The following is an 18,464-nucleotide window of genomic DNA, read 5'->3' on the forward strand; positions in this document are numbered from 1 at the left end:
ACCACTGCTGGATTGCGATGCCTGAGCCCCACAGCACTGCCACGCTGCAAACGTCACCGTACGGATCCTTCTCATCCGCCAGTGATAAGTTACGATACTGAAACTCGTCCAGGAACGTATACTTGTTAATTTTGCTTTAGATGGATTCTATTAAAACGTGAAAAGCTTGGCAAGGACAGGGGTGAGACTTGCCCACTGTCTGGGTCCCCTTCCCACCCAGCCAACAGGGCAGACTTTTTAGTTCATTATCACCTCATCAGTGCTCTTGTCAGCTGCCAGCAGTGAGAACTGGACTAAGCCACTCACTAATTCCTGGCCCTCCTGCCTCCACTGAAGCAGCAGTAAATCCAGAACAGATGGATGCTCTTTAACCCTCTCAATCCAGACACTTACTTTAATCAGTCTAATCAACCCACTCAACTCAGAACAAGGAACGACTGACAGATGCAGAATGATGGTGGGATGGAACTGTTGCAGCTCAGATCCTTCACAGAAAATACCACCCTGCACCTTGGATACTCTGCTGATAAGGGAGGCAGCTAGCCAAAGGCAGGAGGCCTCTCAGGTCAGGAGCAGGACAAACCTTCTAACAAGAGGAAAAGCTGAAAAGGAATGGATTATAAAGCAGGGCAATTAAGATCTCAGCACATTACCCAAGCTATGAATGAAGACCAGAAGGCAAGGGTGGCTTTTGGTTTTGCAACTGAAGTTACAGTTCAGGCCACTCTAACAGCTTGCTGTCACAGTCATCTCCTTCCCACGACATAAGGCTAAGTTTCAAACCTTGTCTTGTGTTGTCTGCGACTTATGGATTGCCATTTCAGTGCACTAAGCCAGCAGAAAACTAACTTCAGAAAAATGTGGACATTTTATTGCTAGGTTAGTGTCCTGAATTAGTAGTGGAGTTTTTTGAGTTCCAGACAGCGCAAAGGAGGACCTGGGAGAGGGGAGCAGGAGCAGATGGGTCTGTAGCTCAGCCTGCCCTGCAGTCAGACCACAGCTCCTCATGCTCCCAAGAATGAAATATTTTCAGTCTTGGCCTGCAGAGCGCAGAGCACAGCTTCATTCACGCAACAGGGCAGAACCAGCAATTGCATGTGAAGTTTAGAATGCTTCTTAAAGGGGATGTTACTGTATCGTAACATCAAAAGGAACTCTTCTGTTTATTTTCATATTCATATATTTCAATAAAACCTAAAGAACTGTGGAGAACATGGCTCAGTATAATATTCAGAAAGAATGAATATTTTTTTAAGATTCTTTGTATGATTTTGCATTCCCTGACCTGCGACAGAAGACACAAATAAAAAACCAGCATTACAGTGCTCTGGCATCTCAAATAGTTTTATACACTTAGAGGCTTCAAGAAACCCTCATCGAGTTATGAAAAAAAAGGCAAGAAAAAATAGTTGTGTATTCATTTTAGAGCTTGGAAACCTAAAAAAGGATCTTGGCTAAGGTAAAATTACACACCTAGAAAAAGGTTTTTATGAATGCCATTTAGAACAAGTACTTTCAGTCTTGCCATTCAGTAGCATCTTATGTATAAAAAAGGAAAGACACACAGGAACAAATTCAAAGAGTAGTAACAAAATGATAGCATATCTGCAAACCCAAAGTCTAGGCCTGGAAAAAATTCCAAAGTGGTGGCTCTGAATACAGATCGGTATATCAGGAGCATAAATGCAGCTTCATTGTCCTTCTCTCAATCAGGCTATTTTAACCTCAGAAGTCTTGCTCGTGTGATTGAAGCTTCTCTCTTTTGTACTTTTTCTACATGTATATGAAATAGAAGAAGAGAAATGAAAGAGTCAATTAGCCTCTTGCCCTGTACCATGTAAACAATGAGTCCTGTTTACCCCAGGGCCTAACTGAAACTAGTTTCCTGAAATCAGGAGAGGTTGATAGGTACAATATGAAAAATAAAGCTTTAAAAAAAAAATAGATTTGTTTTATCACTTTTACAAATATGCTTAATTAAACCATTTAAAAACCATCCTGCTCTTGCATGTTTTACAAGAAAAGTGTGTCCTTCTCTTAGCCTTTTTTTTTCAATTATAAGCCATATACACAAATTTTAAGTTAAATCTCGGCACGATTTTGCATTTACTTTTACAACTGACAACTTTAAGTGTTATGAATAAGGAATATATAACATCCCAATTATTAACTAACACAATGCATTTAGTGTACATCTCCATTCACAGAACTGGCTTACCATGTATCATTTTGTTAAAATTTATAATTTTGCTCTTTAGCTAATACAGACCAAAATTTGCAGGATTAGACAGTGGTACAGATTAGAAGAACCAGCCAGCCATGCGTAAGAGAAAGAGTGTTTTGGCAACCAGCCAATGAAACCAGACGTCCCCAACAACTTTAAGGACCACTGAAAAGTTTACTAACTATAGAAAAACACATTCAAAGCCAGCTTTTCCTTAAGGATGACTCCAGTAACAATCAAAAAGACAAAAACATAGCTGAGTTTAGTGTAACTGTGAAACAGAGTGGGAAAATATTTGTGCATGTGGCTGTCATAATTCTGTGACTTTTCAGTGAAAAGACAATCGAGGACAGAAAAAATATCAGGCAAAACCAGAAAAAAAATATGTTAGAATGACATTGAAAATCTACTGTTCTTTGTTAAATAATAATGTACTTAAATAACATAACAAAAAAAAAAAATTGATGTAGCTTTGATTTTTTTCCAAGTACACAGTTCAGCCATGCAATGAGCTATCAAGTACACTGCAGCATCCTCAAAGGAGACAGTGAAAGAGTCAGCTACCAGCAGTGTTTTAGGAATAAATTATTCTTCCATAATATGAAAAAGGCACAACTCGTTAAAACACCCTTTCAGCCTTAGTGATGGTGACTACCCTATGGTGTGGAAGTGGCTCGACTGCAAGTGTTTTGGGACTAATCATTCCAAAGTTTATAGGCAAGTCTGTGATCCAAAGTGCCATGAAAACAATGACTCCTAATCCCAAAGAGCCTGGGAAGCACTGTGTTCCTGAATGAGAAGCAGAGGGCCAGGGCTGAGAACGTGACCTTTCAGTGGGGCTCAAGGAGATGACAGAAATTCAGTGGAAGCTATGAGGTCTTGCAGCACAGAGGGGGTTTACAGTGCCACATCCTGGGATATCAGAAGTCACCTTGAAGTGCCAGCGAGCATCCTGTCAGTGCTGAGAAGCTGCCAGACCAGACTGCAGTCTCTAAGTGATGCTGATGGGAATTGTGATGATTCAGTTTTTCTTGGTGCCTGCTTTGGGATTGCACTGCCCAAATAATGGTACCCAGTATCACATGAGCTGCCCTAGGGTACAAAAGACAGGAGGCCAACAAAATATATAGAAGATCCATGCCTTTCTGAAGAGGCACCTGGAAGTCCAGTGGGATAATCTAGTGCACCAGAAATGGCAATTGACAACACAGGGCTGATCTCCTCAGAACCAACAACTAAGGGATCAACAGGTGCCTCAAAGCTGGAAATGAGCTCCTTTCTTATCCAACATAAATCTTGTGTGTAGAATGGTGGAAGTCTTAAAAAACATTTTTTGGAGTCCAATGTAAATTAGAGATCATCCCTGGTAGGCAGAGAACGAGGTTCTGAAGACCAACCAAAGAGAAGGACTTGAGAAACAGAGAAGATAAGAATGAACCTCACTGTGTATCCCCTGGTCTGTGTCCTATTCAAAACAATCTTCTATCATGAACAAGAAAATTAATTTTAATACTGCCCTTTAAACAACACTTGAATAACATCCCTTTGTTAATTCGCAACAGCAAATGAAATCTTATTTTGGGAGTGCAAAGTCCAGTTAAATTACTTGAATGTGGTCTGAAAATCACTCTATTACAAGAAACTTATACAATTTATTCATGCCATTTGAATTTTTCTGTGCAGTTTCCCTTATTCCTAAAAGATAAACACTTTTTTTTTCCAAAGGCTTGTTTCAAGAGTTAACATGGACTTTGTAACTGCTTTAGCATTCACAGCTGGAAAGTGCTACATAATGTCAAGTATCATAATGAGACCTGAGGGCCACAGCATAAACTGAAATTATAGAAGACTGCACAATTAAAAAAAAATAGTCTATTCCTAGAATGTGGAGACAAGTTATTGTAACCCTTTTTGATCAGCAAACTCCTCTTGTTCATTAAAGGTGTAGGTGTGCATTTCCAAGTCCCAGCAGATTGTCACCAACCTCAGCTGAAGTGCTGGGAAGTTAGGAAATGAAATACTTCCACTAGGCTATCCTAACTCTTACCTCAAATCAAAACACATAGTTAAGACATAAACTAGAATAATGGGCGGTGCACGAATTCCAAAGAGGAATGAGAGGGGGTTTTTTGTTCAGTCCTTCAGCTAATACTTTAAAAAGACTTTTTCTAAGACTTTTAGGATTTCTTTGGGAATAGAGCATCTGAAAGGTAGATTTTGTCCATTACAATGCATGTTCCAGACAAGCCATATCAATATACAGAATAGGAACAAAAGTTTAACTGAAAATCTGGGAGTGTTGGTCATAAGGAGTTAAATTTTCCGTCTTTACCAAGCAGGCATTTCCTGATGATGATCTGCTGATTTATGTACAATTGCTTCGAAACTGACTTGGCAGTGGGAACAGGGGGTAAAGCAACTCTGAAGAGCTGAGGGTTTTATTCCATGCATCAGACTACAACCTGACAGCTCTTAAAAAGTATTCCTACCTTGAAAATACACTAAATTTTCATTAAATCATTGATCTGCTAAGAAACTTATAGAGCTTATCAGAGTCTACAAAAAATTTAACTATACTTATTTATAAAATAAAAATGAGCCATACTCTAGACAAGCCAAACAAAACACAAGTGACGCATGCACATTGCAGCCACAGGAGTGTCTGCACCACGAGAATGTGTAACCACAGCTGGACTAACGTAGGTGTACTCTAAAAAGTGTTAGACATAACTTACTATACTATTTACATATTAATACCACACTGCTACTTTGAGAGTTAGTAAAAAGCAAATGAAAGTAGAATAGAGATCTATTAAAAGACAGTGCATGTCCCATGTATGGGAATAAAGTTATTTGTAGCGCTGAGATGAAAACCATATAGCTGCCCAATGCAATTTCTGTCCCTCTAGAACTATTTTCATTAAAAGCCTACAAGTTCTGTTTCAGGAACAGGCAGCTAAAGATGAAGTCCTTACACTTAGTTGTATTGAAGTTGCACTGACATCACATTTGCCCATCAAACAGAACAAGAAATTCGGCATCCGTATGAATGCAGACAGCGGGGATGTATCCATACGTGCCATGAGGTAACATGGAGCACCCTGTCTCCCCCAAACAAGGGCACAAAACAAATAAAGAAAGGTGCTGTCAGCTGTGGTGTGTCCAGGCATCCCTGACTGCCCTTTTCCAATTCCCCCCCACAGGAACTGCTATTCCCATGCTCCATGTTGCAAAGGAGGCAGAAGCTCCAGCAGTGGAGAGCCCTGCAGGGAAGCCTCATTGGAATGTTGTTTGAAGGGGCTGTGCATGACCCCAGAGCATTGCTCTAGTCCACAGGCTTCTTCTGTTTGGGCCAAATGCCACATTGACACCCCCTGCAGCTCAGCACCAAACACCTTTTCCATTCTCCAACAGTTTACTTGCCTTTCTGCAAAAGTGTTGGTTTCTTTTGGCTCCAAAGACAGCCTCACCTGCAGGGTTTCATTTTTCTGTTTGACACCTTGCTGATTTTCCCTTACTGCACAAAAGAACTTGCTCCAGAGCCTCTTTCACAACTGCTTCTTTGTAGTAAATGAAAGCCTTAATAATTGTATTTTGATTGTAGAGTTGATTAATTTTGACTTTGTTTAATTTGTGGCATTTGCTGAGATCTTTGGGGCTGGGAATTGGAGAGCACACTGTACCACTGTACTTTGGACATAGCGGGTTTGCCAATTTATTTCTTGCCTCATTTGTCACAAAACCTATGAAACTGCAGTCCAAAGCCAGCTTCATATTTTTAAAGGCAAGGCAAAAATGTATTTGTTTTTCTTCTAAATTAACATCTCCTGGCTAAATTAATCTAGTTTTTCAAACTCAGAACCAGAGCCCTCACTAACAATGAGACTCTAGTAAGCAAGATAAATCCAAAAATCAGCTCAGCAAAACAGAACAGATTGCTTCTCTCCAATTACGGCACTGAAGTTGCAAGAAATGAGTGTTTAACTTTAGGTACAGTCATATAAAACAAAGAATGAGGATGTAGAAAGTATCTGTATGAGAACATGTTAGAAGAGAGAAGTAAATGAAGAACTATGTACCTTACATGCATAACATTTCCTATGAAACATTCGTGTCTCGAACAGTTAAGATATCCAAAAAATCCACAAACCAGTCTCTTCACATTTCAACTCCTGACACCACTGAAGTTCTGTGGCCATGGGTGAACAAGTCACTTCATGTTTTGCTTTTCAGCTTATTCCTTTGAGGAACAACAGTAGCATTTCTCCAATTTTATTAAAAAAAACAAACAAACAAACAAAAAAAAAAACTTAGAAACGTAAAATCCTTCCGTGAAAAGAACTAAACTGAAAAATACTATTATTTATAGTTGCATTATTAATATTTTTGAAGAAAATGTGACTAGATGAGATAAAGGCTTTTTCCAAATATCAGAAGATATCCCTGGTATTCTTTATAACCTAGCAAGTTCTAACCCTTTCAGGTTTCCTGCCTAATGAGGGCTTGAAAGGCAGCGAAAGTTTTGCAGCTACTTTGAACCAATGAATTAAATTATTTTATTCCTTCCAATAAAAAAAGAAGTTTCCTTTGCATGGAGAATACTCAACATGAATTACCTACAAAAGCAAGTTTCTCTTTAGAAGTTGCAACTGCAAGCCAAAGACAGTATTAACAGACAGAACTGAGCCCACATCACATGTGGAACAAGCTCATGCATATAATACATTTTTACAGGACACATTTTTCATTCTTACAGACATTCAGTAAGGAAAGTATATGACTTGTGCTGAAGAATCACAAAAACTGCAAGCTAACACATTCTCCATCCTCAGCTTCACCTAAAGTAGCCCCAAAGCACGTTGAACTGTATTTAAGGTATTTCTGATATGCGGGTGTAAAAACCTCCCTAGAACCCCTCTTCGCATTACTGAGATGAGTTTGAATTCTCATCTTGCTCCCCAGAACACCTGAACCCCCACTGTGGTGTTTTGGCAATACCCACCTTGGCTTGTCAGCCACTTCACCATGGACAATTTGAAGAGCAGCAGGCTTGGGAGAGGCCTCTAAGGACATCATGTAGCTGAGGTTTCCATTTCAGCAGTAAACTACTGTTTATTCTTTTCCAGCTACCTACTTTCCCACTTTATAGTGGTTTAATAAGGAATACAATCCCTACTTTGTTGATGAGACAGTTCTGTGAGACGATGACACAAACCCTCCTGAGATCAAAACTCCTATATTACCAAAACCATGACTTGGCATATGGGGACACCTTGTTGATTTGTCATGATTTAGTCTCAAACAAGCTAATTTCTCTGTTATTCAACACTTAACAATTTTCTAAACATCTACAAATATTTTTGACCATTTCCAATCCTTTTCTCATGAAATCTCTCACTGCTCAAAGCAACTTGCAGTTGTCATATTTTCACAACAGTCTCAGTGGCCTAAAATCTTTATTCATGAAACTAACGAAATGATCAAGCTAGTTGATTGTATAGCAAATACAAACGATATAATTTAGTTTAACCTCATATGCAAAGCTGGATTCCTAGATTACATAGTGGAAATAAACTAGTGTGATCCTGTAGTTTCCAACTCAACATGAATTTTAAAGCTGTAAAATGCCAGCAGACTGAAAAAGAGTTATAGGTCTAGAGAAAGCTATAGCCGTATCTATTTAGTGCTTGAGGCAGGGCTGAAAGAGGGATTTAAGCAACACCAAATATAACATGTATCAAATGATTTTTCAGAATTCCCTACATTCCTATATGCACTAGCTTCTAGTACAGGAAGACAGTTGTCTTTATCCTGCAATCTGCAGAAAGGATAAAACTACTGAACTGGGGAGAAGTGACTTAATAGCAATGACAGCATCATACCTCAAAGACACTTTCATAGTGCTTAATGTCATCTTTTAGGATTTCTAAATTAGCAGTTCTGGTCAATTTTCATGTTTTTAACTCCAGTTACATGGAATCACTTTCACTGCACACAAGGTAGCACCAGACAAACCCAAACCAACAATTCCCAAATCCTATCGCTATGGAGATTTCTCAGAAATTTCACAGACTTGCAGATGATGATTCTTATTTTGCCTAAAAGAAATCAAAAATATTGTTTGGGAAGGGAGGAAAACAAAACAGACATCACTGATATTCCCATACAGTATAAAGACAAAGACTCCATGTACTGCCAACAACTTGACTCATTTCTCCACTTTTTCTTACTCAACTCCCACTTGTTGTCTTCCAGAACTGCAGGGAAGCAATTACTTCCTTCAGAAGTTATTTCTGTAATTAAAGCAAATTGACCTCACTTTAAAAAAAAAAAAAACAAGAATTTCTGTTCCACTCCAGAAAACAGCCTGGAGTTAGACTTTGCCTTACCTACACCCTGCAAAGCTACACTGTTATTTTAGACCCAATAAAAGAGTGACTCGCACATGCACAGTGACCATGTGAACACATCCACCCTGTGAGAGTTCCCTCCTTGTATTCTGAACTATGTTGACAATGTCCGGATGGGATTTACAATTGCTCAAAGCTACTATTGTTCACACTACATTAAATCTACAATATATGCAATGAGATACCATAATATTTTCACTTGGAACTTCTATTAATCCACAACTTGACTGTATTTAATGAAATATGTAGTGCTCACAGAGTTGATTTATATCCATTACTATTTACAGTTCACGTTTATAAAAGAGGAAAAAGCACCCTAAGGAACTCATGGTTCTTTTGACTTTAACAGAAAGTAAAAAGTGTCTGATTTGGTTTAGCTCAGTAACACCCCTGGAAGCCCCAGAATCTTATAGCTGGATTAGGGATGGCGACAGAAATCACTGATGCAGCTGAAACAGCCAGCATAGGAAATCTACTTCTGCTATCAACCCTGAGCCAAAACACTCCTGCATATTTTAAAACAAAAATTGCAGTCATCTTTATGCTTCTTGTGTATAGAATTATACACAAACAACGTCTTTGCATGCAGAAAGCTCGGAAATGTACTTTTGCCAAGTGTTGTTCTAGAAATAAGTGGAGTATTCATACTTCCAAGGGAAGATTACACAGATTCCCTTGAACAGATAAACTTTTACTTCTGACAGAACTTCTGACTGTATTTATTTATACAAAATAAAGGCACACAGAATTAGTTAGCAAAAGGCAGTATATTGGTGCCCTTAGAGCTATCTGACAAGCAATCTGTTCCATATATTAGTCAAAATAAAACCATCACTCTCCCTATTCCTCTACCAATTTAACACTGGGTTACCTAGAAAAAACCAACATAACTCTTTTTTCTTTTAGATAACACGATCTGCATAACAGCTATGATAAAAACAAACTTTTATCAAAGCAATGCCCTCTGGGCAGTAAAGAACATGAAAATTTTCTTGTGCTGCACCTGTTCCCTAAGATTGTTTGCAATAATGACTAGCAAAACTGAGAAAAGACAAGAAGGGTGTTCATTCACTAGCGTCAAGATTGTGTAAGCCTAAACAAATCATACATTTAGTATGCCAAGATCTCTATTGATGAGATCTTTCAGAGCAATTTCTATAAGAATGTTGTGATCTATTAATAGAAAACGAAAGCATGACTAAACCTCTGCATTTTTAACACTGAGGCTGTATGCTAAATTTTTTAACATTCTCACTTGAAAGAGATTTAATTTTCTTTCACCATCTAGAAAACTATGCCACTGAAGGGATGACTTCCACTAAACCCAGTCCCTGGAAAAACATATCCAGAGAAATAATCTCCAGTGGAAAGGCATGGGAACAAGAGCATAGTGTAGCAAAATTCTCCAGAAGTTAATGACTGGATCTCTTTTTCCCAACTCCTCCCTACAACATCAATAGTCTTGGAAATTACTGAGTGGAGCAAAACGCTCTAACACTACCTGGTGTAGTTTTCAGCAGTTCATTTTGCTTCCAGGCCTGTCATGGCTCATTAAGATAGTACAGTACTTTCTGTCTGCAAGATTGTTCTTGGGGACCATACAGTTCAAGATAAAATGAGATACAGAGGTTTTATCACAAACAGGACTGTGACACATGCCAAGGTTTTAGTATCTGAAAAGCTACAGAAGAAAAAGATTTTCAAGGCAGGTGAAGCGTAACAACAAACCAGTTACAAAAGGTAAATACAACTTCCCAATACTTAAAGAAATGGAGTAGAGCGCAACAATCTAATTCTGTGTGTACTGATACGGGGCACTTGGTTTATGTAGGCTTTGCTAAAGGTTCAAGTCTTTGCTTTGCTGTTTTATCATTCTGTGACACTTTGAGATTCAAGATTCGCTTACGTGAAACATTTGATCGACCAGTTTAGTACTGCTGCCCAAAAATGGGTTAAACTCTTCTGCTTGCTTCCATGCCACTCTGAGACTTGTGTCTCAGAGTGCTCAAAAGGTTCATGGACAACGCAGGAGGACAGAAAGTGTAACAAGGCTCATTCCTTAGTTGCCAGGAGAAAAAGAAGTGCAAAGGAGATTATGTTTTGTCTCTAGTTTTCCCCTGAATTTAAAAATAGTAGCAAAAGTCATCACATTTGAGAGTAACCAAGATCTTTCAATAAACCTGAGCCTCAAAAGACACAATATATCTGCACACTGTATTTCAGCTTTCCTATTGGATTCTGTACGATTCGCTTAGAGATTAACAGCAGTTCCAAGGTCAGTTTATTTCAAATTATTTAAACATGAGGTCTGTATTGTTCAGTAATTAGAAATGTATTATTTTTCCTATTTCAGACTACTTCAACTGAAGTTTTTACAATTTAGTGGGGCAACAATATAGAATTAAAATAAACATACACAATTAAATATTTTATGCTTGAAAATTGAAAAGGACAAAACAATGGTAATAGGACACTAGCATGTTCATTTTCACTGTACGCCCTGAAAAAGACATATAAAAAAGAAAATTCTAAAGCTAATAGAAGGAGAAAGGGACTGACACAGATGCACTTGTTCAGCTTTGCCCCAGACAGTGAATCCTACAGAGACAGAGCGCCTCCTGTGGGACTTCAGCTGATTTAAGTTCACAAGAAGTAATTACAGGAGAAGTTTTGGTACCACTGCTGCCATCACGTGATGGTCTGACACACCAAGTGACCCACAGACCCTGTAAGTCCAGCTGAATATGCTGAAGAGCTTGTGCTGGGCCAAGAAAGCCACACCTTGCTGATGTGAGGGTAATGTGCTACCGCTCTGTGGCACTGACAAGGAACAAAAAGGGATTTCAAACTATGGAGACAGCTGTTCATCTGCCCTGGAGAACTGTTGTTAATCTATATGCATAAAGCATAACTTCTTTAAAGACAAAAATAATTCCTTCATGTCCAAGAAGACATTGTGGATGAGCTGACAAGTTGTTGTTGGAGGGACATCGATACTTTGGTTTTTTAGTTCTGTTCATCATGGGTGCACATAACCTGAAGTATTTTTGTTTGGTTAAAGTGTTTGCAGGGCTTGAAACTAGTTCACAGCTCATTTTGGATCAACTGATTTTACTTTTCTGGCAAATAAACTGAGTCAATTAATCAGTTTCTTTTTGGACTACTTTCAATTTCAGCTTCATACTCATACCTCCAGACAATGCTGCTTTATTGCTGGGAAGATGAACTTTTCAGAAGATAAACAACCTCAGCTTCCACTGACTTAATTTTCAGTCGTGAGTGTTCATGTGCATGCCTTTGTATTTTTCTTATCTGAGAGTCAGAAAATGAAGACGTGGACTTCTCCATCTACCAAATATTTTTAAGTCGTATCATGCAGGAAAACTGTAGCAGAGATATGGGTGAACAGTCCTCCTGCATAGCCCTGCCGAGGTTGGCATATTTTTTTTATGAGTAGCCCTCCTGTAGCTCTCAGCATCATCCAAGATGAAAAAAGGAAGGTATACAATAAACAGCCTCATTAGCTACACAGGCCTGGTTCATTTCTGACCACTCTGTATCAAAGAAACACTATCTGTGGGATGAATTCATGTAATTAGAAACTACTGTGATAACTACTCCAAAGATGGCTCATGTACCGTCAGACAAGAAATCAAAAGATGTTTTCTGACAGATTGATTTTGAAACATAAATTATTTTCTGCGATAACAATTAATTCATCTGCAATATCCTTGATTATTTTTCAAGAAACAAGAGGAGAGTAAATTATTCTCAGACAAGTAATAATCCTTCTGTTGTGAGCCAGCAGGATGAAAGATTCAACTCTGAAGCGCCAACTACATTATGTAAGTCTGCATACCTTGAATTATAGGGCTAGCAGCAATTGCAATTAGCAGGAGAAGGCATAATTCAGGAAAGGGCTATTGGATAGTTTTCCAGGTCTGAAAGAACAGATTGAGGAATGCCCCAACTGGGACTTTTCAATCCTGAAGCACATGACTAGGAAGAACCTTCTGGTCCTTCTGACCATAACAAAAGGCCTGTCTAGTAAAAAAACCACGCAGACACAGTGTCTGTTCCCCTTCCCTGTAAGTGCAGTGTCCGCTGCTACAGATTTGGCAACTGCATGAGCTCGGCCTCAGATTAGACTGTTTGTGCTTGGTTATTTTCACACACTGCCAAAATTTGCTGACAACACCAGGAAAAAAAAAAAGAAAGTAAAACTGGTGATTTTCAACAGTTTATAACTCAGCTCAACCTAAGCAGGTTTTTATGGGACAAAGAACAGAGATTTCTCTGTAGACAGCACTTTATTCCTGCCTAATTTAAAAGATTTGCTGTGAATGATGGAAACATTAGAACTTCTTAAAGAAAACATAACAAAACAAAAATCCTAGCAGTTCACTAGTATTTCTCTACAGTAGATCAGGGTTGGTGATATAAACAGAGACCATTATCTGCCTCTCTCATAATTATTCGCAATAAAGTTTTTTTAAAGAAAACGAAAATATTAGACTGACAGGAAGAGGGTTTCAGAATACACAGTATTTCTTTAAGGAGTGAAATTTCTTGCTTGGAATAATTCACACTTGAGCTATTCTAGTGGCACACTATTCCCTAAGGAGTGTGAACTGATCTTCTCAGGGTTACAGAGTCAGTAGTAAACACAAGTTCTACTCTACGAAACAGTATTTTAAACATGTATTTTCACTAGCATTATATCTAACAACTTCCTATTAAAACCCAGAGGTAACTTTCTGGAGTCCCCTTGTTGCTTTAACACTTTCTTTCACTCCATATCTAGAATCTCCTAAAGCAGCATTTCTTAAGCTATTTTTCTTGTCTGCTCCCCAGCCCCATTAGCAGACTGCAGGGCCTAGGTTGTTAAATCTACACCGCTATCAAATCTCAAATTTAATCAGTGCTGGTTTTGAGCACCTCAAACTTTTCCCACTGAAGCATGCCCTAAAACTTAGGAAACAATACTGCTTCACCATACCTTTGAACACCACCTGTACAACAGCTATTTGTCTCCATAAGAACTCCAAAAGCAGCTAATTGCTTCACTGTTATTTTTTACAGTTTCTTTTTACAGATTACTGCTATTTTTCAGTTGAAATAGTAGTGAAGATTTTAACAACATGAGACACGCTTTGCAAAACTAGAAAAAAGATGAGTGCTTTTCATAAAAGACATAGGCTGGGAAAGCAGGACAACAAAGAAGATATTGGAGTTTCTGTATATAAAATAAGGTATTTAATTGACTGGGAGTCCTCAGTAGAGACTTGTTTGCAACAGAGCCTCATGGTGAGAGCGAGTTTTTGAAGTTTGGATGCCTTTGGCAGCTTTACAGAACTTTAAGACAGACCAACTATGACTAAAACATGCTCAGCTAGTTAACTATACAAACGTAATGCTTTTTCCATCTTTCTCTCCATGTGCTGACAGCATTACCATTCTCTCCAGTGTTCTTCTTCCTTCTGAGGTACAATGGATCTACCAGTTCATGTAGTCCCTGATACTACATTTCAGTACAAAAACTTTCCAACAATAACTTACACAGCTAAGAGAGGTCATCATTTAGAAGTGAGTAGTTATAGTAAAGGATCTACACAATTCCAAATACATTTCAGGATATACAGTACACTGCGTGTAGATTTTAATGAGAAGGTTTGGCAGAGCAGTTTGGCAGAAGAAAGTACTGTCAAGTGATTGGATATGGGATACATCTCCAGTTGCTTTGGATTCCCACATCACCTAAAGAGCTATTCTTCCCATCCCCCCATACAGCAACTCTCAAGGCAGTCAAATTTATAGCTCAGTAAAATTTTTTATTAAAAATAAAAAGTGTGGCTTTTAAGTACTGCAGTCTTCCAACATCCTTATGCCAGGTCTAGATCAAACTGTTGTAGCTGAATATGAAGCTGGGGAGGCTTGGCCCACTTCATACAGCACTCCTAAGTTAAAGTTTCAAGATCTAAGCCACCTCTTTCCATTTTGTAACAGCTGTTTTTCTATCCCTTCATTAAAAAAAAAAAAAAAGGAAAGGAAAGAGACCAGTGTAGAATAGTTAAACAAATAAATAATGGCTCACAAAACCACAGTGGAAGAACCACTGCTAGTCCTGCCAATAAAAATGTTCCTTCTCTTCAGGGCTGGCTAAACAACTGAAAGTGTTTCTAATGAACTGCTGGCAGCGCTATCCATCATTGCACTAAATGGATTCATGTCTCCCTAAACTAGGATAAGTATTTATCTGTAATGCACAGTCAGAAATTAGGAAGTATTTAAGCCTGAGAAGTCTAATCCCTCTCTTCTCCCCACATCCTCAAAGCTTGGTTTTATCCAGGCTTCCCTGTGTAAAGATGATGAGAAAAGTTTGACTGACAGAGAACTTCAAACTGCTCCAGTGCTAATGAATCATCTGCATGAGCTTGAAAAATACTTGAGCAGATCAGACATCTGCAGTCTGATTTTAACACTACGAACACCTGACATTATGTTTATCTCTTCCCTCTTTTTCTTGTCATTTGCTACACTGACTTGCACCTTACCTTGAAGTAGTTATAGGCTGCTCAAGGCAAGATGGCACATTCATTAGATAAAATGATTGAGTCCCAATAGTTGCTTAGGATCTTTGAAGTTGCTGTTGTGCAAATAATAGTAGTCTACTGTAAACAATCAAAAGGAAGAAATGTTTTTGAGCTCTAGAGGAAGTGTGAAAGCCATGTCAGTAATCCCTGGTCAGAAGTCACCTCTGAAGGCTCGACTGATTACAGACAGCTGTTATCTGCAGAGACATATCCATGCAGGGGCTATCTTTAGAACGAGGATGAGAAAGGAATGCAGAGACATCAATAAAACACGTCTACAAATAATAAAAGAAGACACTTACTTCATTTCCAGGACTTCCTCCAAATGTTTCCTTCTTTCAGCTCGTAGGTTGGTCAAATGGGTTTCCTTCTCAGCCAAAGACTGTTGCGTAGAGGACAATTTTGCTTTCATCGACTCCAGCTCCTGTTTGACCTTCTCCATAGCCATCATCAGCTCTTCTACCTAAAACATTTTTGGAGAAGACAGGAGGAGAGAAAAATAGTGCAGTGTGATCAGCTGGAACTTACTAAATGTCACAACTAAATTGGAGCACAAAGGTTACCAGTGCATGGATGCTACACAGCACTTCGGGAGGCTGGAGGCATCATCCAGTGCTGTGGACAGGATGTCTACACTTGACCAAAGCAACATTACAGCTTGTGAGTTAACTTAGCTTGGTCACTGCAACATAACCATTACAATACAAACCTTCAACTTTTCTGTATTTCTGCTTTAGAAAACGTACCACAGGGATAAGAGGATGGCCTGTCATGTTAACACTCGCCCACAAAAATGCAAGGTATTAAATGAAACACATTAATAATATGCCAAAAGGATAAAACATTTTCACCGTAAATGATGCTAAAGAGAAACTACATGTGCACTTAAGAACAAAGGTAATATTTCTGAAGCAGGGAGAGGACTGGGCTCCCATGAAGACGTTAGTGAGGCTACTTGCCTCAAAATACGGTTTGAACAATGCTTTTAGGCATGTGCTGGGATTTAGCAACGTAAGACATTCAAAGAGTTGCTGATGGCAGAGAAGTACAGCAGAACAATGCTCATATCTTCAGCAAACGGGAAAGATTCAGAATCAACATGATTATAAATTCTAGCATAGATTTTACACAGATGAAGAGTAATTTTATTTTGCACTCAGAACAGGTTCTATCTCAGGTAAAATTTATCATTAATTAACATGCAATATCACAATAAATGCTCAAATCTAGCTACATATAGCATTCAAAAACCTCTGAATGTGCTTTAATAATTTTATAATAAAGCTCAATGGAACATGTTTCACTGACTTCTTCCATGTAGGTTTTCTCCTTCCATCACAACCAAGTTTTCATAAACAATTTTATCGTGCTTTCAACGGGAGAAACTCAGATGCTCCTGATGCCGCACATAATCAAACATTTGTATAAATTTAGTATGAAACCACAGCACTGCATTGCCTTTATATCCCTCCATAGCAACCAACTTGTGATCCATCCTGGAAGTGAATTACTGAAATTACAACAAGCTCAATTTCTACTTACGTGTTTTTACAAAGGAGAGTCGAGCATGTCATTTGCTATATAGGTGCTGTAGGAGGGAAGTATGTAACATGCTTTAATAAATCCTGTACTCCTAAAGGCCGACCTAATGACTCAGGACAAAAATAAGACTGGTTTTCATCCTTAATCGGTGACAGAGCAAGAAGCACTGCAATTGAGAATTAGGAGATCTACAAAAATCTAGCATAGACATTGTGCAGTGTTTACTGCAGAAAGCCTTTCTACTTCCATTCAAATGCAGCTGCCAAAAGGTGGTATTGTTATGCTCAGCAAACAAAAAAAAAAATTAAAACATGCAATTATCATAAACTATTCACAATGTGTACAGCCAAGAAGTCATCTAGTAATCAACAGACCAAAAGAGAACTTCAGTGACAGGTAGTCCAAACCTGCAAGCATGGATATAATAACCAAACTTTCCCTGTTTTAATAGTGTTTAGCATGCAAAACAAGATTAGAAAATATGCCAATTTTTAAAACTAAGAGAAAACTCCTTAAAATCAAATAGAGAAAATATATCAGAAAAGACTGCAAAGAAGGACTGCAGAAATAACGAATAGCAAAAATACTGCTAGGATGGAAACTGATTCTTAGAAAAATGGTGGGGTAATGAAGGTGCACTTGTGCATCAGCTGCTGGGATATCAGCTTCTGCTTCTGCTGGATGGATCAGAAATATGTACACAGACATTTTCCTTTAAACTGAAAAGAGGCACGCCAACTATAAACCCCTCGGCTTGAACAGAAAAGCACCTCGAATCAACAAGCCCCCAGCCAACTGCAACAGTCAAAAGGGCCTGTGTCAATCCGTCAGCTGTCAAGACAAAACAATCTGTGAAGCAACGTCTTCTCCATAATCAGGTTTGAAATATTTCTGACCGGCTTCCTCCCACTGCCAGCCATCAAGGTCTGTGATGCTAATGCTGAAGGACTGGTTTGCTTGATGTAGATCTGTAGCGTGTCAACTCTGTGCTGCTTTGAAGGCATGAGGAGACTGGAGCCTGATATCTGGGCCAAGGCTCCGAGGGAGAGGTGGCAAGGGCTGACTTTGCAAGAGTATCTCATAGCAGTTTTTATTGCAGGCACTTAATCTCTTTCTCATCGCTCTGTTTGATAACTGTTTTAATTCTAAGGCTATAGATTGCATTTTTGCAGGCCAACAGAAAATTGATCTAATCATGTATTAGGAATGGCTGGAATGAGAGTAGCTTTTAAACTCTGCCAACAACTTGGTTTACAGAACTGTCATTACCTTCCATGCTCTCCAGCAAGGGCCATTTGTCACGCAATTTACTAAAGACAAAGTTCACCAAAATAGTGATGATTGTATTCACAGTAAAGACTTCATTGTTCAGATTCATCAGGTTGTAGATAGGCCATGGGTCTATTTCAATTAAACTTCTACAAAACAAAACATTTTATTTGGCAGCTTATGAGTCTTAGTGCAGACCTGTCCCAGTAAGCACTCCTGTGAGAAATGATAGAGGAATATTCACTGGAAGCAAACTACTTGCAATGCACATCTAATTTAGCCTATATAAAAAACTTAACATCTATCCTTGAATTTTTTTCCTTAAGAGCAGGTAATTATAAAATAAAGAAAAAATATTTGCCAAAACCAGAGCTCTTGGCATGCTGAGACAGAGACATGCCATTGACATTTTCAATTTAGCTGTGG

The 18,464-nt window shown here is 38.6% G+C and overlaps 1 protein-coding gene across 1 annotated transcript in view; it reads right to left on the reverse strand.

Moving 5' to 3' along the window:
• ERC1 (ELKS/RAB6-interacting/CAST family member 1) overlaps positions 1-18,464 on the reverse strand; it is a 284,378-nt gene that overhangs the window by 86,589 nt on the left and 179,325 nt on the right. Inside the window, 1 exon segment of the mRNA XM_032105148.1 lies at positions 15,530-15,690. Within this exon segment, the coding sequence (XP_031961039.1) occupies positions 15,530-15,690 (161 nt within the window).

Source organism: Corvus moneduloides, chromosome 4, assembly GCF_009650955.1.
Source record: "Corvus moneduloides isolate bCorMon1 chromosome 4, bCorMon1.pri, whole genome shotgun sequence".
NCBI classification, from domain to species: Eukaryota; Metazoa; Chordata; class Aves; order Passeriformes; family Corvidae; genus Corvus; species Corvus moneduloides.